The 24114-nt window shown below is 43.9% G+C and overlaps 3 protein-coding genes across 4 annotated transcripts in view; all 3 read right to left on the bottom strand.

Annotated features, from left to right (window-relative positions):
* The window catches only part of LOC307090213 (tumor necrosis factor receptor superfamily member 16-like), a gene marked incomplete at both ends in the record, with an annotated part of 23006 nt that extends 20383 nt beyond the window's left edge, over window positions 1-2623 (bottom strand). Inside the window, one exon of the mRNA XM_079756787.1 lies at window positions 2572-2623. Within this exon, the coding sequence (XP_079612913.1) occupies window positions 2572-2623 (52 nt within the window). The remainder of the gene's footprint in view (window positions 1-2571) is intronic.
* LOC307090171 (monocarboxylate transporter 12-B-like) lies at window positions 1434-12198 on the bottom strand. Of its 2 annotated transcripts, none has more exons than XM_079756745.1 (8): window positions 11965-12198; window positions 8440-8583; window positions 7921-8024; window positions 7350-7493; window positions 6084-6350; window positions 5312-5720; window positions 4407-4666; window positions 1434-3360 (listed from the first exon to the last, which is right to left on the bottom strand). In XM_079756745.1, the coding sequence occupies exons 2-8, from the start codon at window positions 8574-8576 to the stop codon at window positions 3083-3085; spliced, it is 1599 nt and encodes a 532-aa protein (XP_079612871.1). In that variant the 5' UTR covers window positions 8577-8583; window positions 11965-12198; the 3' UTR covers window positions 1434-3082. The 2 variants fall into 2 exon arrangements, with proteins under 2 accessions (XP_079612871.1, XP_079612872.1); XM_079756746.1 differs by lacking the exon at window positions 11965-12198 and adding an exon at window positions 10748-10875.
* Window positions 12199-13144: 946 nt separating this feature from the next.
* On the bottom strand, window positions 13145-23511 carry LOC307090753 (pantothenate kinase 3-like). The gene is made up of 9 exons (XM_079757517.1): window positions 23040-23511; window positions 21633-21779; window positions 21164-21369; window positions 20585-20774; window positions 20334-20397; window positions 20021-20197; window positions 19223-19346; window positions 18716-18841; window positions 13145-14993 (listed from the first exon to the last, which is right to left on the bottom strand). The coding sequence occupies exons 1-9, from the start codon at window positions 23281-23283 to the stop codon at window positions 14934-14936; spliced, it is 1338 nt and encodes a 445-aa protein (XP_079613643.1). The 5' UTR covers window positions 23284-23511; the 3' UTR covers window positions 13145-14933.
* Window positions 23512-24114: the final 603 nt, after the last annotated feature.

Here is a 24114-nt window from a genome sequence, read left to right on the forward strand (position 1 = left end):
ACACAATGTATGACATCATAATTTCATAAAGTATTATATTAGATATAGTTTATTGTATGGCTATTACAATGATTTTACTCAACCACAATATTGCTCCTCTAACCTCTATCTTTATTCAGTTAAATTCAAAGAGCTTCATTGGCATGAACAAAAATATTGACTGTCTCTAAGTAACTTCGGACCAGATAATTTATGCTGTACTGGTGCCATGGTGGGAAAGCTGTGTTATAAATCACAGAGACACAGGTTCGACTCCCGCAAATGTTGGTTCATTTATTTACATAAAGTCATGGGAATTTAAATTTGCAATCTCGAGGATTGTCATGTAAGTTTAATGTATCCATCTCTATCTTTTGCCCACAATGGTGTTTGACCCTATTGCCCACTGATGAATTGGTAGTGTAATAATTGTTACTTGATGAACTGGCTGACGGAGGCAAAGGCGTTTTTGTCAGTGTGTGAGAAATTACCACACAAGATTTCGACAAAGAATTCAAATATTATTTTCGACATCGCTTAGTTAGTGTGTGGTGGTTCAGCGGTTTGACCTACTGATTAACGGGCTGGCCTGGAGACCAGCGTTAAAGTCCTTCCTACGTTGGCGTTTTTTTTTTAAAATATAACGTCGTCGTGTGATTTAAATGTCAAATATAAAATCTGAGCATGTAGGATACTGTCAGTGTCCTTTTGGTGCAGTGTTAGGATCTGATGATTAATCAGTTGGGAGACCAGGGTTCAAGTCCTTCTTATGTTGGTGGTTTTCATCATAAAGTCATTGTGTGATTAATAATATTTAAATTATAATATCCGGCCATCTCTTAAGCAAGTGTCTTGGTGGTGCAGTGGTGAAGTAACTTTCCTTCTTGTAAAACAACAGGTTCAAGACACTTTTGGTTCGAACATGGTGATTCCACCATGCTTGGGTTTAATTCCAACATAATGGAGTACTAAAGTGAAAACGTCACGTTGTCCTGGAAACCGGATTTTCAGTTCTAAACAACCGAACGAGAGATGGCGTTCTCCATTGCTTCCATGTGTTGTTTCTTTCAAAATGAAAATACATCAATTTCAAGAGGTGAAAACCACTACCAATCGAAACATGTTGAGGCGTTCATGTTTTCCCCTGGGGTATTAAAAGGAAAGGTTAGCGCTAGCGTGAACATTTATAATGTAACGGTAAGTTGGCCCAGTCTCAATACAACTTACATCATTGGTAAAGCGAACTCGCAAATGAATTCGAAAGAAAATGGTTCCTTTTCTATAAAACGTTCGTGTGGCATAGGATTTCCCCCTTGTTAATTTGGTTTATGTAGAACCCAAAATCGGTTGCTATGGAAACGTGACGTGACACTTTAGTACTTTATTCAAAATCAAGTATCCGTAATCAGCAGCATTTTTATACAATGATAATTATCCTTTTCAAAAGGTTGTTTAATCGCACAATGGAGTTACGACTGTTAACTACTTCAAAGTACAAAGTTAACATCTCACATTTTTCATCTCAAATCCGGTTTTTGGATTTGAGATGAAAAAGATAGCAAAAATATGGTAAGATATTTTTTTTATTTTCATTATTTCTCGATTGGATATTTCTATCCAATAGAACGTGTTCCTGAGTTAGAAGGAAGTCAGTTTGTCAAGTAAACTGAGAGAAATGCTTTGGTTACAAAGAATATCAGTCTCCCTCTTCTGGTCAACAAGGAAAACTACATCCCCCTCAACCTAAAGAGAATAAGATTACATCTTTTGTAAAGTGTTAGGACCATGACAAGACATATAGATGATCACATTCAGGTCCCTGATAATACAAAGTAATTAAGCCTATGGCACAAGTACAATGATTCGGTTTGGACAACAACAAAAATATATCAAACTTGCCCAACAACAATAATGACAAAAATAAAGCTCATTGAAACATGGAACAAGAAAAAATTAAATTGAATAATATTTAACAGTCCCCAAATTTGAATAGAAAGATGAATAGCCCTTCAACAGTTAGAAGCATTCAGGGTATTAGTTGTGTAACATTTATCAGGTACTACCTTATTGACCTCCGATTTCTGTTCTTCTATACTTGGCCTGTAGTTCGCGGTCCACCACCAGTAACTCTTAAATCGGCTTTGAGGACAGATATACTTTGGAACTGCTGTGTTTGCATAAGCGGTTGAACACAGTGAATTTACCAGGGTACTATAGTCAACGCAATGTATGGGGGCGGATTCCTAACACAATCATTAATGTGGTATTGTAACCCAATTGCAGGCAGCAGTGTAGGCTGAGAAGGCATGTCTGGTCTACTGAATTTCCCATATCCTTTCTCTTAATTTCTATCAGCTGTATATGTCAGTTAATAGTCACCGGAGAGAGAATCTTCAGAACATGACTAGAACAACGAAGAAATTGAGATTGAAATGTAAAGACTTTTGACGAGGGATTTGACAAAGCAAATGCAAACGGGAGTAGACGTCCCTCTATCGGAAGCACAGTCAAAGCACGGCGCATTCAAGGCGCTCCATTGTGAGATGAGAACAAGGCCAGGGGGCCTGTGAGACGATTTGACTGTACAGGTACCTTGTGACGCTGTGGGGATGGGAGGCCCAATGTGGCGCTTCAAGTTGGCCATAGACCTGTCATTTTCTGGGTGCTATGACACCAATTTCGATGTTGTTCAAAGTCTACTGGGCCTTTATCATCTAACAAGCTCACTGTGCGCAGGGAATAATCGCAAATGTGACTTTTGATTCATATCCCATTAAGCCGGCCTGCTGTCCTGACACACTTAGCAACAAAGCAAGGGTACATTACAATTAGGTTGTTAAGTCAAATTTCTAAGTCCAATACCACAAAGACCATTATGGTAGAAGTCCAATTCCATGAATTCACCCTGTCACATATGATCAGCCATACTTTTCCTTTGAGGTATTTGATCACTTACTCTTTGAATGCTCTTTGGTATTGCTAGTACTTTGGTCCACTGCCATTAACTAGGCTTTGCATCTCTATCATCTTTAGCATCACAGTATGAGCTACTGCTATGCAGCCATAATGCTTAGCATCTCTAGCATCACACTGTGATTCACTGCTAGGAAGCTATTGCCTGGCTGTCTGTAGGCATCGCGTCTTGAGCATCTTTGTTAAAAACAATGAAGCAGTCTGATTTGTTGGCTGGGCCAAGTGGGAGGGGCTCTGTGTCCTTAGAGATGTTAGCCTTGGTTGCTATGGGTGACGCTTTCGATGACGTGTGGCGCCGACAGTGTCGTATCCAGGCGATCGTGGAGAGAACAAATGAGCTGGTCAGGAGGGCGGTACCACTGAGGAAGAAGGTGGCGGCGTAGCTTCCTGTCGTGTCGACCAACCATCCTGCAGAAGAGGAGCACAGGGTCAAAGGTCAGGCATCAATGACCGGTACACTGGCCAGATGTTAAGAAGCTGTTTTTAATAGCTACTATTGGTTTTAGTAGCTACTTTTTTATTAGCCATCCAGGGTTATTCGTCAGCACTCAGGCGCTTCAAACATAATAATTATAATAATAATAATAATGGATTGAATTTATATAGCGCTTTTCTAGATACTCAAAGACGCTTTACAGTGAAGGGGGGATACACAAGAACTGGTGTGGAGTAGGATTGAGTAGATAGAAGCTAATTAGTTTTCCTGGCATAGAGGCTAGTTAGCTTAATTGCAAGGGAGGCTAGATAGCTTGGCTGTTACTGAGGGAGGATATTTAGATAGTTGCCATGGAGGCTAGCTAGCTTGGTTGATAACAAGGCTAGTTAGCTTGGTTGCTTTCGAGGCAAGTTGGCTTGTTTTCTAGGTAGGCTAAATGGTGTGATTGCCATGGAGGCTAGTTAGATAACTTGTCAGCTATTTCTAGCCAGTAATGGTTGTTCGGGATGTAGAGATGCTGACAGACTATTAATGAGTGCCCCGGGCAGGATAACCTACCACTGTTCTTGTTTGTCTACTTAGTATTGCATAATCAGGCTGCAGGCTGACAGCTGCAAGAGTGATGCAACCACTACTAATTTCCCAACACAGATATAGCTATGGTGACACCACTGACAGGGTTACCAAGGTCAGCATTCCCAAGTGTTCTGCACAACTTTTGCTTTCGATTAAAGTGTGTTACTATATGTTATACAGTGTGAGTGTATATATTGTGTGTGTATGGTGTGTATTACTGTTTGTGTAAGAGTGTGTTTGTTTGTGAGTGTGAGAGTGTGTTTGTTTGTGTGTGTGTGTGTGTGTTTGTGTTTGTGTGAGTGTGTTTGTGTGTGAGTGTGTGTGTGTGACAATGTGTTATACTGTGTGTGTTTCTGTGTACGGTCTGAGTGTGTGTGTGTGTGTGTGTGTCTGTGTATTTGGTGTTTGTTACTGTGTGTGTGTGTGTGTGTGTGTGTGTTACCTCCTACGGGCGGACTCAGCAGGTAGGGGAAGGCGTGCAGGAAGTAGACGACGCCCAGAGCGGAGGAGAGGTGTGCAGGGCCGACGACGTCGCTGGTTACCACGGGGATGAGAGCCACGTAGGCCCCATCAAAGTACCCATAGAGGACGGAGAAGGGGAGGAGCTTGGAGAAGGTGCACAGCAAGGGGACACACACACAACACACACCTTCCATCCCCACGGCAAAGGTGTAACACGCCCGTCGATATGGCTTCAGACACCTGTGTGCACAAACACACACACACACGCACGCACGCAACACACACACACACACGTTAATATATTGCTTATATAGTACTACATTATAATAAGTACCTACTGTCATTAAGCCATCCCCCTCATGAGGCTAAACTATATATGACCCACTATAGATTAGCAAAAGCCACAGAGTGCCTTACAACGATTATATGAAATCTGAAACGGTTACTCTACAAGATTTCACAAAAGAACACAGATGCATACCGATATTTTTTTATGATAGTGATATAATATATATATATATATATTTATAATGAAATATAGTTAATAATATATATGATAAAAAAAAAACTGCCAAGCAATATAGTTCCTCAAGACAGCAAAATAGATGCCAAGCAACGCAGACTAGCAAACTTTGAGATTGGCGGCGTAATAATTGAACAAATTATTATTAGTATTTTACATCAGCTTCGAGGCCAATCAGAATCGCGGAACAGAATGATCCCTTTTATTATACTACAGTGTAATACATACCACTACAGTAAAACAGGAATGAAGCTTCTTCAACTGAGCCATCCCACGCCCACGGGGGCCAGGCTACTATATACACCGACTGTAATACTGCAGTATAATACATACTACAGCCGTTTTATACAGCACTACGGTACCTTCTATCAGTGAGCCATCCGAAGGTGATGTTTCCTACGATGCCCACGGCCCCCAGGGTAGACATGAGCAGGGCCGCGTTCTGGCTGCTGACCCCTGAGTTCAGGGCGTAGGGCACCAGGTACACAAAGGGCAGGCTGCAGCCGCTGGCCAGGAACAGGAAGGACACGGCCAGACACAGGAAGTCAGGCAGCAGCAGGAACCTGTAGTCCCTGCTGGACAGGAAGCAGGAACTAAGACGCCGCCCTCCGATTGGCTTGCAGCTGGAAGAGGGGGTGTGGTCTGTGACGTCAGCTCCTGTAGGCCGCTGAGGAGACGTCGGCGAGGCGGCGACCGAAGGCTCCTTAAGGATAGTAGGATCCTTAAGGAGCGACGTTTCCTTAGGGTGTTTTTCTCCCAGGGACTGGTTACCTGGAGACAAGACATTTCACATCACATCTCTGTTCACGTCATCTACCTGTCTGTCTGCCTCTCCCTGTCTGTATGTGTCTGTCCTCTCATGGGCACCTTCTACTGTCCGCTCTCCTCACTAGGGACTTCAAAAAATGAGCGATTCTACGCTTTCTTTGGCAGGACAGAAGAGAACACAGTTGATGTGAACTGATTTACAGCGACTACACTTGAGCACCCTCGTATCACTCATTGACTACAAACAAGATGACATTGTCGCCTCTACATTTGTCGTTACAATTTTTAAGAAAAATACAGATTTCTCTGTCAACGGTACAATTGTGGAAGGAAGGAATCCCCAATCACACATGGAATGCTCCTTACCCTGCCTTTCTATGTCCGTGTTGTGGCTGCTGGCGTTGGGTCGCAGCAGGGCGCCACACACACACAGGTTGGCCACGAAGCCGCTGAGGATGAGGAGGGCGCCCCTCCAGCTGTAATAGTCGATGAGGAGCTGGACGGCCGGGGCCAGGAGGAAGGTGCCAATACCGCTGCCCGACATGGCGATGCCGTACGCCAGCGCCTTACGGTGGCTGAAGTAGCAGCCCACCGTGGCGATGGCCGGGGTGTAACACAGGGCGAAGCCCACACCTGGGGGAAACACGCACACGCAGTCTGTATACTGCATACTACATGATAGTGCACATTATCAGGGAGTATATTTTCAGTTTAGTTGTAGTATAGTATATATAGTATGTTTATACTAGGAGTGGGAAAGAGAGGGAGAGAGAGGAAAGTGTATAATAAAATATAATGCTTTATATTAGGGACCCTATATATTATAATATAATAATATGCTAGTGAGTATATATAAGATAATATAAACACTATTATATATACAGCATAAATAGTGTAATTAATAGTTTATTAAACAGCTTTGTTGAATACTTGATTATGAATAGTAAATGAAGGCCTTCAGAGGTCTATTATTTCGGAACAGCCAAGCCACACTATTAATAACAGTCAACTGCTCTGGACCCAACTAGTCTGGAACCTCTCAGTTCATTATACAATCCCACGGGGCCTTATCAACGCGCGCCGGCCATGACGCCTCCGGACGCCGTTTGAACGACCCACAACCAATCCGAGCAGCGATACGACACAGTGTCAGCCCTCGGGGACAGCCATCTTGGATGTTTGGATCTGTACGGCGCTCGCCTCTGTGCGGCCATCGTATAGAACCCGAGCCACATTGGGGGAACGGTTGTGATTGGCCTCACCAGGTTGCCGGGAGACCATCCTAATCACGTGACCTCACACTCTGTGACCTCACTATAGTATAATAGTAACTATATTATAGTATAAAATAATATAATATATACACTACCAGTGAGTATATGTAGTATAAAATAATATAATATATACACTACCAGTGAGTATATGTAGTATCAAATAATATAATACATACACGACCAGTGAGTATATGTAGTATCAAATAATATAATACATACACTACCAGTGAGTATATGTAGTATCAAATAATATAATATATATACTACCAGTGAGTATATGTAGTATCAAATAATAGTATAGTGTATGCATTACCGGTTGATACACGGCAGCATCGTAACAGCAGTTAGTACACATTACCAGTGATGATGCCCAGGGAGAGATAGAGGCCCTCCAGGCTGGAGCAGAAGGAGCTCAGCAGGAGACCAGAGGAGGACAGGAGGCCCCCCAGCACCACCGACACCCGGCTGGACCACCTGGTGGCTATAGCGCTACCTAGTGGAGCTACACACACACACACACACATATATAAATGTAATCCCTGTATGGACCACCAGGTGGCTATAGCGCTACCTAGTGGAGCTACACACACACACAAACATATAAATTGAATCACTGGGCTGGACCGCCTGGTTGCTATAGCGCTGCCAGTGGAGCTACAAACATATGGTGCAGTCATGGTTCTGCATAACATAATGGTATGGTCCTGCATCTACATACTGGTTAGGTCCTGGGTCTTAATAACATCGTAGAGTCCTATTTCTATTCAACATAATGGAGCAGTCCATGCTCTATATATCATAATGGTTTGGTCCTGGTTCTATATTGGATAATGGTATGGCCCAGGCCCTATGTAATATAATGCTACAGTCCTGGTTCTACATAGTGGTCAATTCCTGCTTCTGTATTATGGGACAGTTCAGGGTCTTACCACAGAGCATAGTGGTACAGTCTACTAGACTGTGTATCCAGGCAGTCCCAGAATAGTCTCCTCCAAAATGCGCCTGGAATTCTACAAAGAAGATAGAGATACACCTGGTGAGAGAGACAGGGAGAGAGAGAGAGAGAGAGAGAGAGAGTGATTAACAAATACATACGCAGACATATCTATATATAAATTCTTCCACATCATACTGGAGTAAACATATTTCGTAATGACACAGGACAGATCAGAGCTATCATCAGGACGCATGGGGTATAAGGATACCCATCCTTGACCACCGTTTAAATTTTTGGCAGGTTGAAGTTTCCTCAAGCCGTCACCAAAGACATACTTGGAGTTGCTGGCCTACTTTCTGTTTAGGTTAGCGTATCTGTTTACCAAAGGCTGGAACCTTAACTCTGTGTGCTATCTAGTCAAAGTCTGAATGTCTGACACCTAGTAACCTACGTTTGTGTGTGGGTGTGTGAGCGTGTGATTAATTAATTTGCCCCGTTGTGTGTGTGTTACCTTGTAACAGCGCGGGTACAAACTGTAACCATGAAGCAGCAGGCGACGATGACCCATCCCCATCCCCCGTCTGGCGGAGACCCCCCCCACTGCCGCTTCCCAGGATGCATTGCAGTGGGGCCAGCCATGGACGACATAAATCTTCTGGATAGGGACACACAACACTAAACAATGAAACACAACACTAGACGTTAACTTTACATGGCTTTTAGAGTTTAGGTCTGAGGCTATAATTACACCAAGATTTCAGACTTGGTTTTTAATGATCAATAGAAAATAAAATGAGTGCAGACTTTACATTTTACCTCTTTGCAGTGACAAAACCATTTTGTCAGTTGTATTATTTATCTAGTTTGCGGTACTTGTGGCACAACCATGTTATTGATTTGCTCAAAATCTATCGGACTCTAACCTCTAAACTTGATAAAAAAACACGTCAAATTGAGCGGGTTCTGCATAGATGTGGAGATACTAACCAACAGAGCACAAAGTGTCTGTCCTGTAAGAAAGGGTACTTTACTTAATCAACTATGGAGATATTTCGAAGATAGTAGACAACTCTGGTGCGGACTGAACAAACAAACTGCGGTAGAAAATGAATGAATTGCGTTTCGGTCAGCTTTAGGTGAGAAGGTGATGGGAACAGACTGGGAACTGAATGTTCTGCTTATAGTGGGCACATTAGTATCTCCTCCAGAGAATCAAGCAACTGTGGTCAGACAGCCATGCAGCTCATGCATTAATAAAATACATTTTAGTTTATCAGTGTTTTTTATTGCAAGAGCAATTCGATACCACAACTTTCTAACCTAATTACACCGTAGTTTGCTTATGCGTATTGTCCACACGTTTTGGTTTGCATCCATTTTTTAGTTAGGACACAAATATTTTTATAATTTTTCAGAAGAGGCTCAAATAGGTAACAAGTAAGCCGGTATTAACTTGATAGATGAGAACTGGTGCCTTCTGCGGTGTATCTGATAGAAGATGACCTTTGATTATTTGTATCTGATAGAATATAACTGTTAACTGACTTTAATGTATGAAATCCAAAGTAAAGCGCTTTATAAGGGGCGTGTAGGCAGACCAGGGTTTCCGTTGCTGCACAACCTCCTAAAAGATTTCATAGAGCCACGCGAGCCAGAGTTGCATTTTGCATGTGCAGAGTTGACGCAAGACGTCAGAAAGTATGCTAGGTCGACAGAAGTTCATGATCTACTGCCAATGGTGGGATAATCAGTTAATCAAAAGGGCTGAATTAACTGTGTGTGATATGGATCTTGTTTATAATAATGTAAACATACCACAATGCCCTACAACACACACAATGAGACAACAGTAGAGACCACCTGTATGAGGTGTGTGCGTTGTAAATGGTAAATGGACTGCACAGATCTATATAGCACTTTTCCCAACCAGTGGCCATTCAAAGCACTTTACAACTATGGCCTAAAATCGACCCATTTAAAAGACAGACAGCGGCCTCAGCCATGCAAAGAAACGGCCAGCGGCCAGCTCATTTGGAGAAGTCAGGGTTATGTGTTTTGCTCAGGGACCCCTCAACACTCCCCAGCTAGTAGGAGCTGCGGATCAAACTAGCAACCTTTTGGTTGCCAGGCAACCCTCTCTGCCTCCTGAGCCAGTGCCGCCCCTGTTGTGGTGTGGTCCATGTTGTGTATGTGTGTTGCAAGAGATGTATGTGTGTTCTAGGTGTTAGTGTTGCACAAGATGTACAAATGTGTGTGTGTGTGTGTGTGTGTGTGTAAAATCTGTCGATCTGTAGATTTTTCACATGCTGAAGAATCATAAGTCTATGAGACACATCTATCAATGTATCCATATCTCACATCCTTAATGTTAGCTCACATCCTTAACTCACATCCTAAATGTTAGTCAAGAGTCTTTAACTCATATCCTAAATGTTAGCCAAGAGTCCATAGCTCACATCCTAAATGTTAGCTCAGAGTCCATAGCTCACATCCTAAATGTTAGCTCAGAGTCCTTAACTCATATCCTAAATGTTAGCCAAGAGTCCATAGCTCACATCCTAAATGTTAGCTCAGAGTCCATAGCTCACATCCTAAATGTTAGCCAAGTTTCCACAGTTCACATCCTTAACGCTAGCTCAGATACCATAGCTCACATCCTTCATATTAGCTCAGAGTCCATAGCTCACATCCTTAGTGTAAGCTTAGAGTCAGTAGCTCAAATCCTTAATGCTAGCTCAGAGTCCTTAGCAAACATCCTTAAAGTCATCCGAGGGCAAACTACTCACATCCTTAAAGTCAGCCCAGGGTCAATAACTTACATCTTTAATTTTAGCCCAGGTTCCTGGCGAGGATCTGTCCCTCGTAGGTTGGGGTACTAACAGTACTGTCTGATGGGATGGCGGGGGGTCCTTACTCAGCACACCTAGACGGTCAACAGGACTATTTTTGTCCGCTGGTTATTTCTGTCCCTGCCAGACTTGAGAAGAGAGGTGTTTACTGCCTAGATAACAGACCAACAAACGTGCATTACAAAAGTAATGGTCCACAATGTGTTTACAGACAACATGTTGTTGCTCACAACCGAACACTGGTCACGGTGAACCCTGAGCCAGACTCAGCCAGTTAGAGCAAAACCCACTGGCGCTCAGGTACTGTATGGCCCTGGGTACCTGTAAAACACACTGGCGCTCAGGTACTGCAGGGCCCTGGGTGCCTGAACAATATCTTAGCACCCTGGAAAACACCCTAGCAGAAACACCTTGACGGACCCTGGTTGCCTGACCAACACACCAGCATTTAGGTTAGGGGCCTTGGGGGCCAGTAAAACAAACTAGTACTCTGATCTAGAGGGGCCCTGGGAGCAAGGGAAATACCCCGGTCCTCTGGTGCCGAGAGACCCTGGAAGCCAGTAACCATTACTTTGGTCATAAGGGCCCCATGGAGCAAGGATCGGTTAACATACGAGTACTCTCTGGTCATGGGGGCCATGGGAACCAGGCTCAGTAAAACATATGCTTACAGGCTGACTCTAAAACTAAGTTGTATCGCTGTGGCGGAGTGCCAAGACCAGCTCTCGTCATTTGAGTTCGTGCACCGCACCGCACGACCTTAACGACAAGTCACGTGGGCATGCATTATGTCAAAGAATGCTACATCGATAAGTCTCATCACCCCTGAGTATGTCTGGTCGTTCCCCCATTACCATCCCTGAGTCTGTTCGGGTCGCACCCGCCACCATGCCCTGGGTTTGCGTGCATCGCAGTCATACCAACCTTGCTTTTCCCACCTCTAACCCCCTCCCCCCCCATCCTCGCCATAGGGGTCCCACACACCGGCGTACACACGGGCCATTTTGTCTTTTTTTTTAAGGAACGTTAATTTAACTTTAAGAGTTGAATATGCATAGCGAACCTATTCACCAACACAACAGTTGCAAAACACATGACAACTACGCCACTGTGCCCGTATAATAACATGTTATAGCAGATCCAATCCTCTCCATGGTTTTTGCCAAAACCTCTCCAGTTTGACTAACCTGGTGGTATGCTGAGTCAGGAGTGAAGGCGAGCAGTCACTTGATCATTGAACAAGTTGAAGTGTCCTCCGGTGTTCGCCGGTTCTACGGTACCGCACGCGCGGGCCAGCTCAGCCCGAACTAGGAAAACTTTTGCAGCATCACAACTCTCGCCACTTGCGGTCGTGCCGGTTACCGTACGGAACAGCAGAGGCGCACCGTATGGCATCACAACACAGTGCTGAACTTTTTCTGCCGCCGCGGTCCCCTTTGCAGCAACACGAGACGTGGAAGACCCCCCCCCCCACACACACACATACACACACCTCCTCCCCCCCGACACGTGAAAACTAATTATGCAATTGCAGGAGTTCAGCAAGTCTGCAGTAACAATGGCCAAGCGATTCTGTCTGTTTAACCTGAAAAGTGAATTTCCACAGATAGAAGTTTTTTGTTCTAGACCCCTGAACAAAAACCCTCTTTATCTCGTTCCGCAATCTAGGGGGAAATTAACTATTCATCCGTCCCCTGCTATATTTGATCTAACCATATATCTATCTATTAATCTATCTATCTATCTATCTATAAATCTATCTCTCTCTATATATATATATATATATTTATATATATTGTAGCGACCCTGGGATTGTTAAAGATTTTGTATTGCATTTGTTGTTCCCGTGTGCACTTATTGAAACGGTTTAGCTGTCAATCTGTATGGTCGGCTAATCAAAGTGGGAAGAGGGAGGGGCTTCGCGCGGATATAAATAAGGGGGGTTGGACTGCGCAGTCGAGTGTTGGTTTCTGCCTGCAGGAAACCTTGTCCAACATGTTTTATCTCTGTCTTTTAATTGATGTAGGTTTTACTGCTAGACAGTATATAATATACTGAATGCATAGATATAAATAAACACATATAGGCTATTATACATATATATATATACACATACATACATATATAAATACATATATATATAAATATGTATGTGTATATACATATATACACATACATATATAGATAAACACATATATATATATATATATATATATATATATATATATATATATATATATATATATATATATATATATATATCCAAACCAATTTAAGCGGCAAGTGACTGTTATTTGTGTGTGTTGATTCTAAATAAAGAGTTCAAACCGTTATTTACATTAGTTTATTTCTGAACACAAACAAGGTTTTATTAACGACATTTGCATAATCTCATTGATCATTTACATATATAATACAACATATCAAACAAGACACCATTTTAGTAATGATGGTTGCTATGATAACTCAATCAACGACACAGTTCACCCTTTGCAATGGTTGTGTAGAAGATAGTCGTTTCTATGACAACGACAGGCTTCATGATGGGACTTTGAATCGGACCAAGTCAGAGGGGTCGCCATGGAGAGGCTGGGGCGGTTGCTAGGAGACAGCCCAGGGTGGTACAGGAATGTCCTGGAGTGTCATGTGATCAACTCCTCATATACTGCTGCACTGGTGTGTGTGTGTGTGTGTGTGTGTGTGTGTGTGTGTGTGTGTGTGTGTGTGTGAACTGTAAGCATTACGTTAGCTAGAGATAGGGGCCGTTAGCATGATGGAGGAAAGGGCTGTTAGCATGATTTTAGCTAGAGATGGAAGCTGATAGCATATCAGCTAGAAATAGGAGCTGCAAGCATTATGTTAGCATCATGTAAGCAAGATACAGGAGCAGTTTACATTATGTAAGCTGCAGACAAGAGCAGTTAGCATGGGGTTGGCTAAATATAGCAGCTGTTAGCATGATGCTAGCTAAATATATGAGCTGTAAGCATGATTGTATCTAGAAATAGGAGCTATTAGCATGATGTTAGCAAGGGATGTGAATGGTGTATAAGCAGAGTAGATAGGTAAGCAAGTAATGAACACTGGGCGCAGTATGATATTTTCTTCAAATTATAACATACATTTTCTTTATAATTTAAGTATTGAACATTACAGTCATGATATCTGAGGATAATCCTCATAATAGAAATGGTTCACATTTCAGGTTCAAGTAGTGAATTGATAAAAAATAATGTATATATTAAAAACAGATCTCGCTCACTTGTGTTCAATAAAGCAACACAGGTGCACCCTCACCAGAACGGGAAAGAATCATATCCGAATCCAAACTAATCCTAATAAAATTCTAATCTAATCATGTTATCTAATCGCTATTTTATCTAACCCTACTCTAATCTACCCCTAATCTAATCTAAACCCTTTTGTTATCTAAAGGGAGTGGTATCCGATGGTAACAACAATATTAAGTGTTACGCTTTTCTCTCACTACTTCAACACTTGCAGGTACATGAATGAATGCCGTCTCAATCTCTCGGTAATGTTAGTAAAATACAACGGGTCTAGAAAGATTTACCTTCACATTATCAACAAATACGAAGAATATGAAGCCACAAAATCCTGACTGTCGTTTTTAACAATACAGGCAGGCAGACAAACAGACAGACAGGCAGTCCGTCAGTTAGACAGACAGACAAAGATAGAGGGTTTCTTTTACAAAATATTAAAATAAGTTAATCGGAATTATGACACTTGAAGACATTAAATGGAAAATTATCATAAAATTACTTTTGTTATTTGAAGTTAAGTTCATAACGAACTGAGTTCCGATAGTACCAGAACAGGCGGCCAAACCAACCTGGTCATTAACTAGTAATGGTTTAGTTGGAACACACAGGTAGGATGATTAACCCCGCCCGAAGGGGGCTAAGGGTGGCACTCGATATCTCAAACAGATCAAAAGCCGCCTGTGATTGGCCAAGCAGCACGAAGCAGCCAGCGCTAAGTTAGAGATGATAGGTGGCTAGATCAATGTTGCCTAGAGAGGATGGACAGACAGATGGATAGACCTGTGATGTCTAGAGATGATGGACAAATAGATGGATAGATCTATGATGTCTTGCTGGGTTAAGGAGGTCACGTAGAGGTCAGTATAAAGTTAAAGGTCTTCAGACGGCTTCAGTAGTTCAAGGAAGGCACCAACTGCGCCAAAATAACCCTAGAGAGAGAGACAGAGAGATCGATATTAGCTGGTACTTTGCTTTAATATAAATGCATAACATAAGAACCATGCAATATTCTACGAGACGTGTGCTTCAATGGCACTGGCATCGCCATCCCCTTATACACCTAACACACAACCACATAAGTAACTTATATATATAATAACTTATCTTATAAGCTAGCAGAGGACCCACTCACCCAGCCTCTAACCTCAGGAAGACGACACAGGTCTTTAAGGACTAAAGCCACTATGTTCCCCAACAGCACCTCTCCCACTCCTGTCAGAACCCTGGCCCCTCGGAGACCCACACACGCCCACCACAGCATCCTATACAACCACGGCCATGTATGTTCCCCCCGGTGACCGTTTTATATACACACACACCTGTGTATCGCCCAGTTGGACGTATTCAGTGTCTATATGTGTATATGTGTACTGGTGGTGGGTAGTTGTTGTGCGCCAAGAGTGGAACCATGCTGTATCGAAAGCATTAACCACCACACAAAGTTTCTTGTGTCTTGTATGTTTTCTAGAAATCGATTTCTATAAACCAAATAAATATCCCACAGAGGACACAAAAAGCTAAGTTAGCTTTGCTAAACCAATGTAATTGTAACCAAGATAGCAGAAGTGTTTGGGCCCACTTCTCTGTTTTTGCTGGTCAATAGTGTTTTGTGCTATAGTTTATTGTGATTCCACAAATTATTTCCATGAGGGATGAGATGCTCAGGTACTCCTCATCCGTGGATCTTCTGGCTATCTTGGTCAAGGTGCTTTGGCCCTTGGCCAAGCAGTGAGGCAGAGACAGAGGAATGGGCTGGTGCGCTTCAAATAGAGAGGACTTTGCGCGCCTATGCCGGGAATACTCATCGCAAATGTCTGCACACTGTGCAACAAAATTGACAAATTGTGTCTTCTTATCAGGACAAATAGAGCCTATTCTCTCTATTCTGTTTTTGTGTTTCACGGAGTATGAGATGGGTGATCCAAACCAAATTCCTCTCGAGCACTGCCCAGCTTTCAGCTCCTACACGCAAACCGGAACTTTCTTACAAAGCAAAGGGTTGAGGGTTAGTGTTCTAATGAAGGCTGGCTGGTGCAAAAAGTTTAAAATGAAGTCACAAACTGGTTCTCCAAACCTGTCCGCCATTTGACACTCCCTGGGAATTCACTTCCTTTATATTGGCTTCCATTTACATCCCCCTCCCCCCTAGGCTGACATGCACAAGGCTCCAAGCTAACTCGCAGACCAAATATAGGGAGTGGAGAGAGGGAGCCAGGACTCCCCAGGCAAGACTTTGACAATGGCAACTTAACTCAAAGTCCCCAAATATAAACAGTTAATTAAAAGCCTGACCTTGGATCACTGTTAAGTAACTATCAGCTGAAGCTTCTCACACACTCCCCTAGACGGCCCTAGGGCTATCTGACACTCTGCAATCACACTCTTACTCTCATGATCCCAGTAGACAGGCAGAAACTAAAACTCTATAGACCTGTTGTGCGCAATTCTAAGAATTTGAGCAGCAGGGAAGCAGTAGAGGAACTGCGTGACGGCCCTGATAACACAGACGGGGATCTTTCAAGGACTGCTTCCAACAGCCTGGATGAACACAAAGAGGCTGTGACTTCATCCATCAGCCTATGTGAGGACAGCTGTCTTGCAACACACAGGTCTTGTGTGTCAACAATCAAGGTGGTCAAGTTCTACAGGGCCATCGATGAGTCCATCCTATCATGTATCACCGTATGGCTGGCTACATGATAGGACCCAAACCAATTTAGTAGCCTCTAGCCATTTCTTTGCCTTCCACAGCGTAAATAATGAATAATCAATAATAACTTAGTGTGTATATATTGTTAATTAATAGTGGTGTCAATTCTCCTGGTAACATTTGTTTTTAATATTTTGCTTGATAGCGTGTTGCTTCATGTCTTTATTGCACCATCCTTACCAAATCACTTCCTTGTATGTTCAAATACAATTATAAATAACCTTGTTATGGTTCTAATGAATGTTGGAGTGATTTGCATATTGATGGGGCAATTTTAAATGGCTATCACAATGGTTTCATTGTGGTTTTGATGTTTCGAATAAGCTTGCTTTTGTACTTGTTAGGGTAGCTTTGGGTAAGGGCTATATGAAGGGTAAGAGTTAGATAAAGGGTTTGGTAAAGGGTTATGTCTAGGACAAGGGCAGAAGATAGACGGTACCTTGTGTTCATGGAAGAGGGTTTGAGTAAGGTTAAGGGTTATTGTAAGAATAAGGGGAATGTAGGCGGGTGGGTGGATGATGGCCGGCTTAAGCAGCCTCACCTGGCGGATTCTGATTGGACTCTGGGGCTGGGTGGGCCGCCTGCACACCTGTTGCAAAGGTCTGATAATTAACGTGACAGGGGGGCTCCGCTGCCTTCCAGGAGATCTCCCGAGTGTGTGTGGAGATGGCCGGTTTAACCTGTGCACACTGATTACTCCATGTGCAACAGGTGTGCAGCCTCACCAAGCCCCAGAGTCCAATCAGAATCCGCCAGGGGAGGCTGCTTAGCCAGCTATCATCCACACTCCCCTTCACAGGGAAGGTGAAGGTTATAGATAATTCTTCCCTCGACTATTCAGCCTACCACTCTAGGGAGATGGCGGGCTTTCTTGGAAAAGTGGAGTTGAGGCACTGGCAGGCTAAAATTAGGTTATCTTTTCCTCGCAAACCTTTTTTTTTTTTTGCATTTAAGTGAGCATATGGGCCTTAAATCTTGACGGCATTGGGAACCATGATCTATCACTGGAAATCGCAAATCGCTATAAACGGCACCGAAATCGACCGATAATCTGTTCTGAAAAATGTGCAGCAGCAACGGCTTTGGTTTGTAAAATCGGGAATAGATCTGCAGTATATATTTGGGAAAATACAGTAATTAGAGAGTCAGTTGGATAGAGCTGAACTTGATAACCCCCGTGCCTATCCTTTATTCAATGTTTTAAAAAAGGATCTGTAACTCATTGGACATGTAATGGGTATGTTGTGCAAGGAGTATGGCAAGGATAAATAAGCTATTATCCTGGCCAGGGTTTTCCAGCGAGTCACCCTTTAATCTTAGAATGTTTGCCAGAGAGAAATCGCTAAACTATCTTTCTTTTTTCTTTTCTTTTTTACCCTCACTTCGTTGACGTCAACCTCATCCCCTTCCACTGATTTTTGCTCACTGTCTCAATTGCTAACTTGGTCGAATCGAGTGCTGGGCCGATGGATTTATTTATTTTTTTTACTTTATTGTATATCTACCTATTTGTTTTGCCTACCTTTGCACTATTCTGAATTATTTTGCACTATTTAGAAATAATTTATTGTAAATATTACTTATTTTATTTTACCTAATTTTATCCTTTTCTACTTATTGTACCGTGGGTCAGAGAAAAACGCTTTTTCGATTCCTCTATTTGTCTTGCACATATTTTGGAATTGACAATGATCTTTGAGCTTTTTTGTGAGGCGCAGATTATTAACCACAAGGGTATGAGCAGGACTCCCTGGAAATGGAAAATGTGTAAGCTTGACGGTGTCCCTTTAACTTGATGATTAGTGTTAGGTAATGGTAGGTAATGCACGGGTGAGGGCCCGTTTGTTCCAGGCACAGGGATCCGAGTGTCCCGTTGGGCAGTAGTACGTGGTGTAGGACAGGGTTAGGTTCGGGCTTTTTTTCGGGGTAAAGGTTTTGTACCTCGTGCTCCAGGAACAGGGCTCGCAGTTGTCCGTTGGACCAGAAATCCATGGCATAGGACAGCAGCTTGGTGGACACTGTGTTGATCCTCAGGAAGTTTCCAACAAACACCACACGTTCGATGTTCTGGTCAAAACAGCCACAGATAGAAATGATGAGCGGCCAAATAATGACAATCGAAACATTTGTTTACGTTATATATATATACGTATCTCTGGATATGTTTCTAGAAATGTTTAAATTAAATCAAAAACTGTATCTGGGTATTGCTTTTTCATATCGTGTCCAATCAGTTCAATTTGCCACAGTTGGAATCCAATCAAGTTCCAGAGACATCTCAAGCCTCCTCACAGCCAATAGGATGAGTGAGTGTGTGAGTGAGTGAGTGAGTGAGTGAGTGAGTGAGTGAGTGAGTGAGTGAGTGAGTGAGTGAGTGAGTGAGTGAGTGAGTGAGTGAGTGAGTGAGTGAGTGAGTGAGTGAGTGAGTGAGTGAGTGTGTGTTTGTACCTCGTTGACTGCACACATGCGTGCAATAGATCCTATGTTGTTGGTGATGGTGACCAACGTCGCTCTGGCCAGGTCCTCTTTACTGACGCTTTCCCTCTTCTCCTTGCACATCATGTGACCAAAACTGCAACACGACATCAATAAACTTCAACACATGACATAATTAAACCACAACACATGACATCTTCAAACTTCAACACATGACATCCTCAAACTACAACACATTCAATTCATGGTCAGCTAGACCGCCAGTTCCTGAAGCCCATGTGGAAGCGACTAACATGTGGTTCCTCTAACTATAGGTTGTTCACCATTTTATTTCAACAGAAAGATGGGATTTCATTCCTGCAATAAAAAGCCATTACATTTTGTCCTCATTCGGTTGGGCGCTTAGTGGCTAGGTCATCTCCATGTTATGTATTGAGAAGTCCTATTTGACCGTGTTATCTAATGAAAGCAATTAAATAGCAATTGAGCCAAAACCCTTTCACACATTTGTACGAGGTATCTGTCTTATATGATCATCAATTTGAGATCAAAAGCATTTTGTCTGTTACTAAAATGGCGATGTAGAGAAAACCTCCACAAACCATTACATTAGTGTTCCATTATTTTCCGAATGCAGGTGACGGTCTTTTCTTGACGCAGAGGTGTCTGTCTCGACAAATCTACACCGTCAAAACGGTTCTGTGTCAACCAATGGGTGCCGTCACAGATGCTACATCAAGCTTTTTCATGACACAGATGCTACGCCCACGTGTGTGTGTGTGTGTGTGTGTGCGTGCGTGCATGTCTGACCTGGAGGCGACGGCAGCTCCCTGCAGACCGAAGCGCTCATAGTCTCCTCCGTAGATGTCTCGTACCAGTTTGTCGGCGTTGGTGGAGTCCCCTTTAGCCGCCATCTCCAGCGCTTCCTCGAAGCTCTGGCAGCCGGTCAGCAGAGAGCACAGCCCCAGGAAGGTCCCGCCCCCTAGACTACACACACTTCAAATCAGAACCAATCCCCAGGATCTCACAGTCCTCTAGGCTACACACACATCCAATCAGAACGCAGCCCGTAAAAAGGCCCCGCGCCCTAGTTCAGCCAATCAGCAGAGAGAATAGGTCATACCTGGTCCCCGTAACTCGTTTGTAGTGGTCCTTAGAGTAAACAGCAAGGATGGACACCCCGGAACCTGAATAACAAGCAGTCATGTTTACAAGTTAGTAGTGTAGGCTGCAGTAAGGGTTAGTAGTGTAGACTGTAGTTCAGTTTAGGGTTAGGAGTGTATACTATAGTAAGGGTTAGTAGTGTAGACTGTAGTTCAGTTTAGGGTTAGGAGGGTATACTATAGTAAGGGTTAGTAGTGTAGGCGGTAGTACCGATGTTAACCAGCAGCATGGGGAAGGGGTTGTCCAGGCTACAGCTGTGCTTGGTGCTGTGGTCCGGGTCCGAGGGGTTTTGGAAGTAGAAACACTCGGGGAGACCGTTGAAGCCCACGCTGTCCACGTAGAGCAGCCCCCGGATCAGACAGTCCAGCTCATCTAGCTTACACAGCTCTAGACCCGCCATCTGCACACATACAGGTAGTCAGAGAGACAGTCATGTTCATCTAGCATACACAGCTCTAGACCTGCCATCTGCACACAGACAGGTAGTCAGAGAGACAGTCACGCTCATCTAGCATACACAGCTCTAAACCTGCCATCTGCACACACACAGGTAGTCAGAGAGACAGTCACGCTCATCTAGCTCACACAGCTCTAGACCTGCCATCTGCACACAGACAGGTGAGGAGACGGGTAGTCAGACTTGTCAGGTAGGTGGTCTGAAAGACGGGGGTAGAACGACAGAGTACACAGACAGGGAGACTGGCAGGCAGACAGGTAGTCAGAGAGGGGTAGACAGGTAGAGGAGACAGACGGACAGACAGTCAGAAGAACGGGGAGAGAGGTGCTCACCGTAGCAAAGTCCTGTTCGAACTTGAAAGCCCCGCCCCCGGTGGCACAGAGGGAGGTGTGCAGGGAGGAGAAGTTCTTGTCCTGCCCCATCTGGATGAAGCCAAGCATGTCCTGCGTGGGGAAGCGGATGAAGTGGAGGTTTCCTGTCCGCCCACATATGGTCAGCTTCCGGAGCTCCAGGTGCACGTCCCTGATGCCCGAGTCGCCTAGGAGACCAAACATTACAAGGGGGCGTGTCTATGAGACTGTTATGGGCTGACCACCTGTCTGTCATATATATATATACAAACTGTTTTAAGAGAGGGATTAGCGGAATAAAATAGAATAATGGAGCAGCTGGCCTTGGGTCTTTGGGCCATCCCCTCGGCCTCGCTCTCTTTCTTTAGGGGCTCCGGCGCTCTTTATCCCTCTCTGGGCCCCTTCATGATCTCTCTCTCTCTCTCTCTCTCTCTCTCTCTCTCTCTCTCACCGTAGGCCACATTGGAGGTCAGGTACTTCCGGATGGACTTGAGGTTGTCCACTTCCTCCTGTTCTTCTTCAGCAGTGACGTCGACCGGCTCAAAGTAGACCAGCTTCACCAGAGTTCCTCCGATGTCCATCCCGAACCACGGGAACGCTGGGGAGAAGGGAAAAGTGGAACGGAGGTAAATAACGCACGTCAAATTAGGTTTAGGCACAGTGCTACAGGGGTAAGCCCTGCTGCCTCAAAGCAAGAGGGTCCTGGGTTCGAGACCCCTCCGCCTTTCCCTGCGGAGTTTGTACGTTCTCCCCATGTTCACGTGGTTCTCCTCCGGTGGCTGCGGTTTCCTCCCACACCAACAGAAACACATGCTAGGATAATGCTCCTGCCTGTGCCTTTGGCCAAGGCAGCAGACCAGGAGTTGGTTCCAGAGCGCCTCCATGTGGCGGCCCCCCCTCCCCACTGCTCCAACGAGGGATGGGTCAAATGCGGAGAGCTCCTTTGTGGTGTAGTACTCGTAGTATGCCGAGAGTACTTACACATATGGCGACGCATGTTCTACAACAAATATCGATTCCCGAGGCGGGTTGAGTCAGAGGTCACGGACTCGCTCCGTTCTTTGGATCGCTGCCCTGCGTGTTCTTAGGAATGCAGAGGTTTTATTGTAGCTGTTGTGTTTTGCACATTCTCAGCTTATTGAGTCCGATGTGCCCTGAGACTTGAGTCCAGCAGGGTCACAATTGCTCAGCTTCACCTTTGCCCGTAAGGCGATAAGGTGCTCTGTGCCGCAGTGGGAGATGTGCACGGGGCCCCCGCTGATTGGTACATTGTCGGGTGTTTTCAGTGCACGACAGGGCCCATGAGGCGACGCCTAGAAGTCTCCGCTTACGATCACAGAACCAGTATAACAACATAAGTATCGTTGGGGAACTATACTGTTGTTGGTGATCTATGTTGTGCTGTTGGTTCCGCTCCCCCTACTGCTGATTGGCTGTTTGCTCCGTCAGCAGACAGCTGACGTCTCTCAGCCAGCAAATGGGAAGCTCAACAAGGATCCATACAACACACAGAAACAGGGCGCGCGAGAGAGAGAGAGAGAGCGAGAGAGAGAGAGAGAGAGAGAGAGAGAACAGATGACATATCTGTCAATGATCGGCTGAGTGATAAAGGTGTCCTGGAATGTGCACTCTGACACAGAGAACATTACTTCATTCTGTGCCGGCGACTAAAAAAAACGCAATAAATCAGATGTGATCCTATTTATAAAATAAACATACATATACACACACAACATGAACATAATATTTATGGGTTTTTTGTATATATTTATGTATGCATGTACACACAATCATTATATATATATATATTAACAAGACCAATACAGCTATATTGCATTTAAATAAATAATAAACTTACGTGGTCTGTTCTTCCTGCAGGAGTCTGTCCTTCGCCGGACTCGGCTCAGTTTCGGCTCCTCCTCATCAAAACATTCGCTGCTGCTTCGGCTTCCACCGGCGCCGCTAGAGCCCGAGTCGCCGGTGCCGCAGCCCGAGTCCACGGTGCCGCAGCCCGTGTCCACGGTAGAACCGTTAACATCCCCGGGTTGAGGGACATGGTGACACGGTCTCTTCTGTTCGGGGGACCGTCCGTTGTCGGCCATGTCTCAACGCAGGCCCGGAGAACCGGAACAATAAGGAGCGTTCCCAAAAGGCTCGTTCCCGACAACCCTGATGCTGAATTTTACGTGACCGTTTTTTACACAATCGCTAACGACAAGTAATAAACGCTGCAGTCAGCGCGACCATAGCTTGTGTGTAATTTACATAGATAAAATACATAATTATTTATATATACACCCCCCAACCTCCCAAGCCCCCCTCTCTCAGACGGCTTCCGACTTCCTGCCACTCGCTGACGTCACGGGCACCTGCTTCTCAGCGCTTCTTCCCCCGAAAAAACGCGCAGTAATCTGGCATTAATTCATACTTTAGTCTTTCTCGAAGAACGCTATTATTATTATTGAATATCAAACTAAATATTTAAATATAGTAATCAACCAATAAAAACGGATGTTTATGGTTTGAATTGCATATACATTATTTGTGGCATGGGGTTATAACTTATATGGTCGGTATTAAATATTTAAAATAATAATACATTTTATTTGTAGAGCAGGGGCCGAAAATCTCAAAGATCTACAGAGTTTAAGAGCGAAAAAAGGGTTGTTAAAAGATATAATACATATAGGCCTACAGTAAAAGAGAAATAATCAAAAGGCTTTTTTAAAAAGATAAGTCTTAAGGTTTGGTTTAAAAACAGCTGTAGTCTGTGGCTATATATTGGCGGTGGGTAACGTTAGATCAACTGTAACCTAACACTGATTTGATTTGTTTATATTGTAAATTCAAATTAGATCTTTACGAGATAAGTATCTGAGAAAACATTTATTTTTCGACCCTCGTCTTTTTTTCACAGCCCAAGATAATTCTTT

This window comes from Pollachius pollachius, assembly GCF_949987615.1.
Source record: "Pollachius pollachius genome assembly, chromosome: 19".
Taxonomy (NCBI): domain Eukaryota; kingdom Metazoa; phylum Chordata; class Actinopteri; order Gadiformes; family Gadidae; genus Pollachius; species Pollachius pollachius.

What these genes read in the sequence shown, in the direction of transcription:
- LOC307090171 (XM_079756745.1), bottom strand. Translation starts at nt 8,576, where the DNA reads ATGTCGTCCATGGCTGGCCCCACTGCAATGCATCCTGGGAAGCGGCAG. An exon ending in TGTACCCGCGCTGTTACAAG is followed by an intron (nt 8,025 to 8,439) that starts GTAACACACACA and finishes CTCTCTCACCAG; the next exon opens with GTGTATCTCTATCTTCTTTG. An exon ending in GCTGAGTCCGCCCGTAGGAG is followed by an intron (nt 3,361 to 4,406) that starts GTAACACACACA and finishes CCTCTTCTGCAG; the next exon opens with GATGGTTGGTCGACACGACA.
- LOC307090753 (XM_079757517.1), bottom strand. Translation starts at nt 23,283, where the DNA reads ATGGCCGACAACGGACGGTCCCCCGAACAGAAGAGACCGTGTCACCAT. An exon ending in GGAGCTGCCGTCGCCTCCAG is followed by an intron (nt 19,347 to 20,020) that starts GTCAGACATGCA and finishes GTCGTGTTGCAG; the next exon opens with TTTTGGTCACATGATGTGCA. An exon ending in CCCTGTTCCTGGAGCACGAG is followed by an intron (nt 14,994 to 18,715) that starts GTACAAAACCTT and finishes CTCTCTCTCTAG; the next exon opens with GGTTATTTTGGCGCAGTTGG.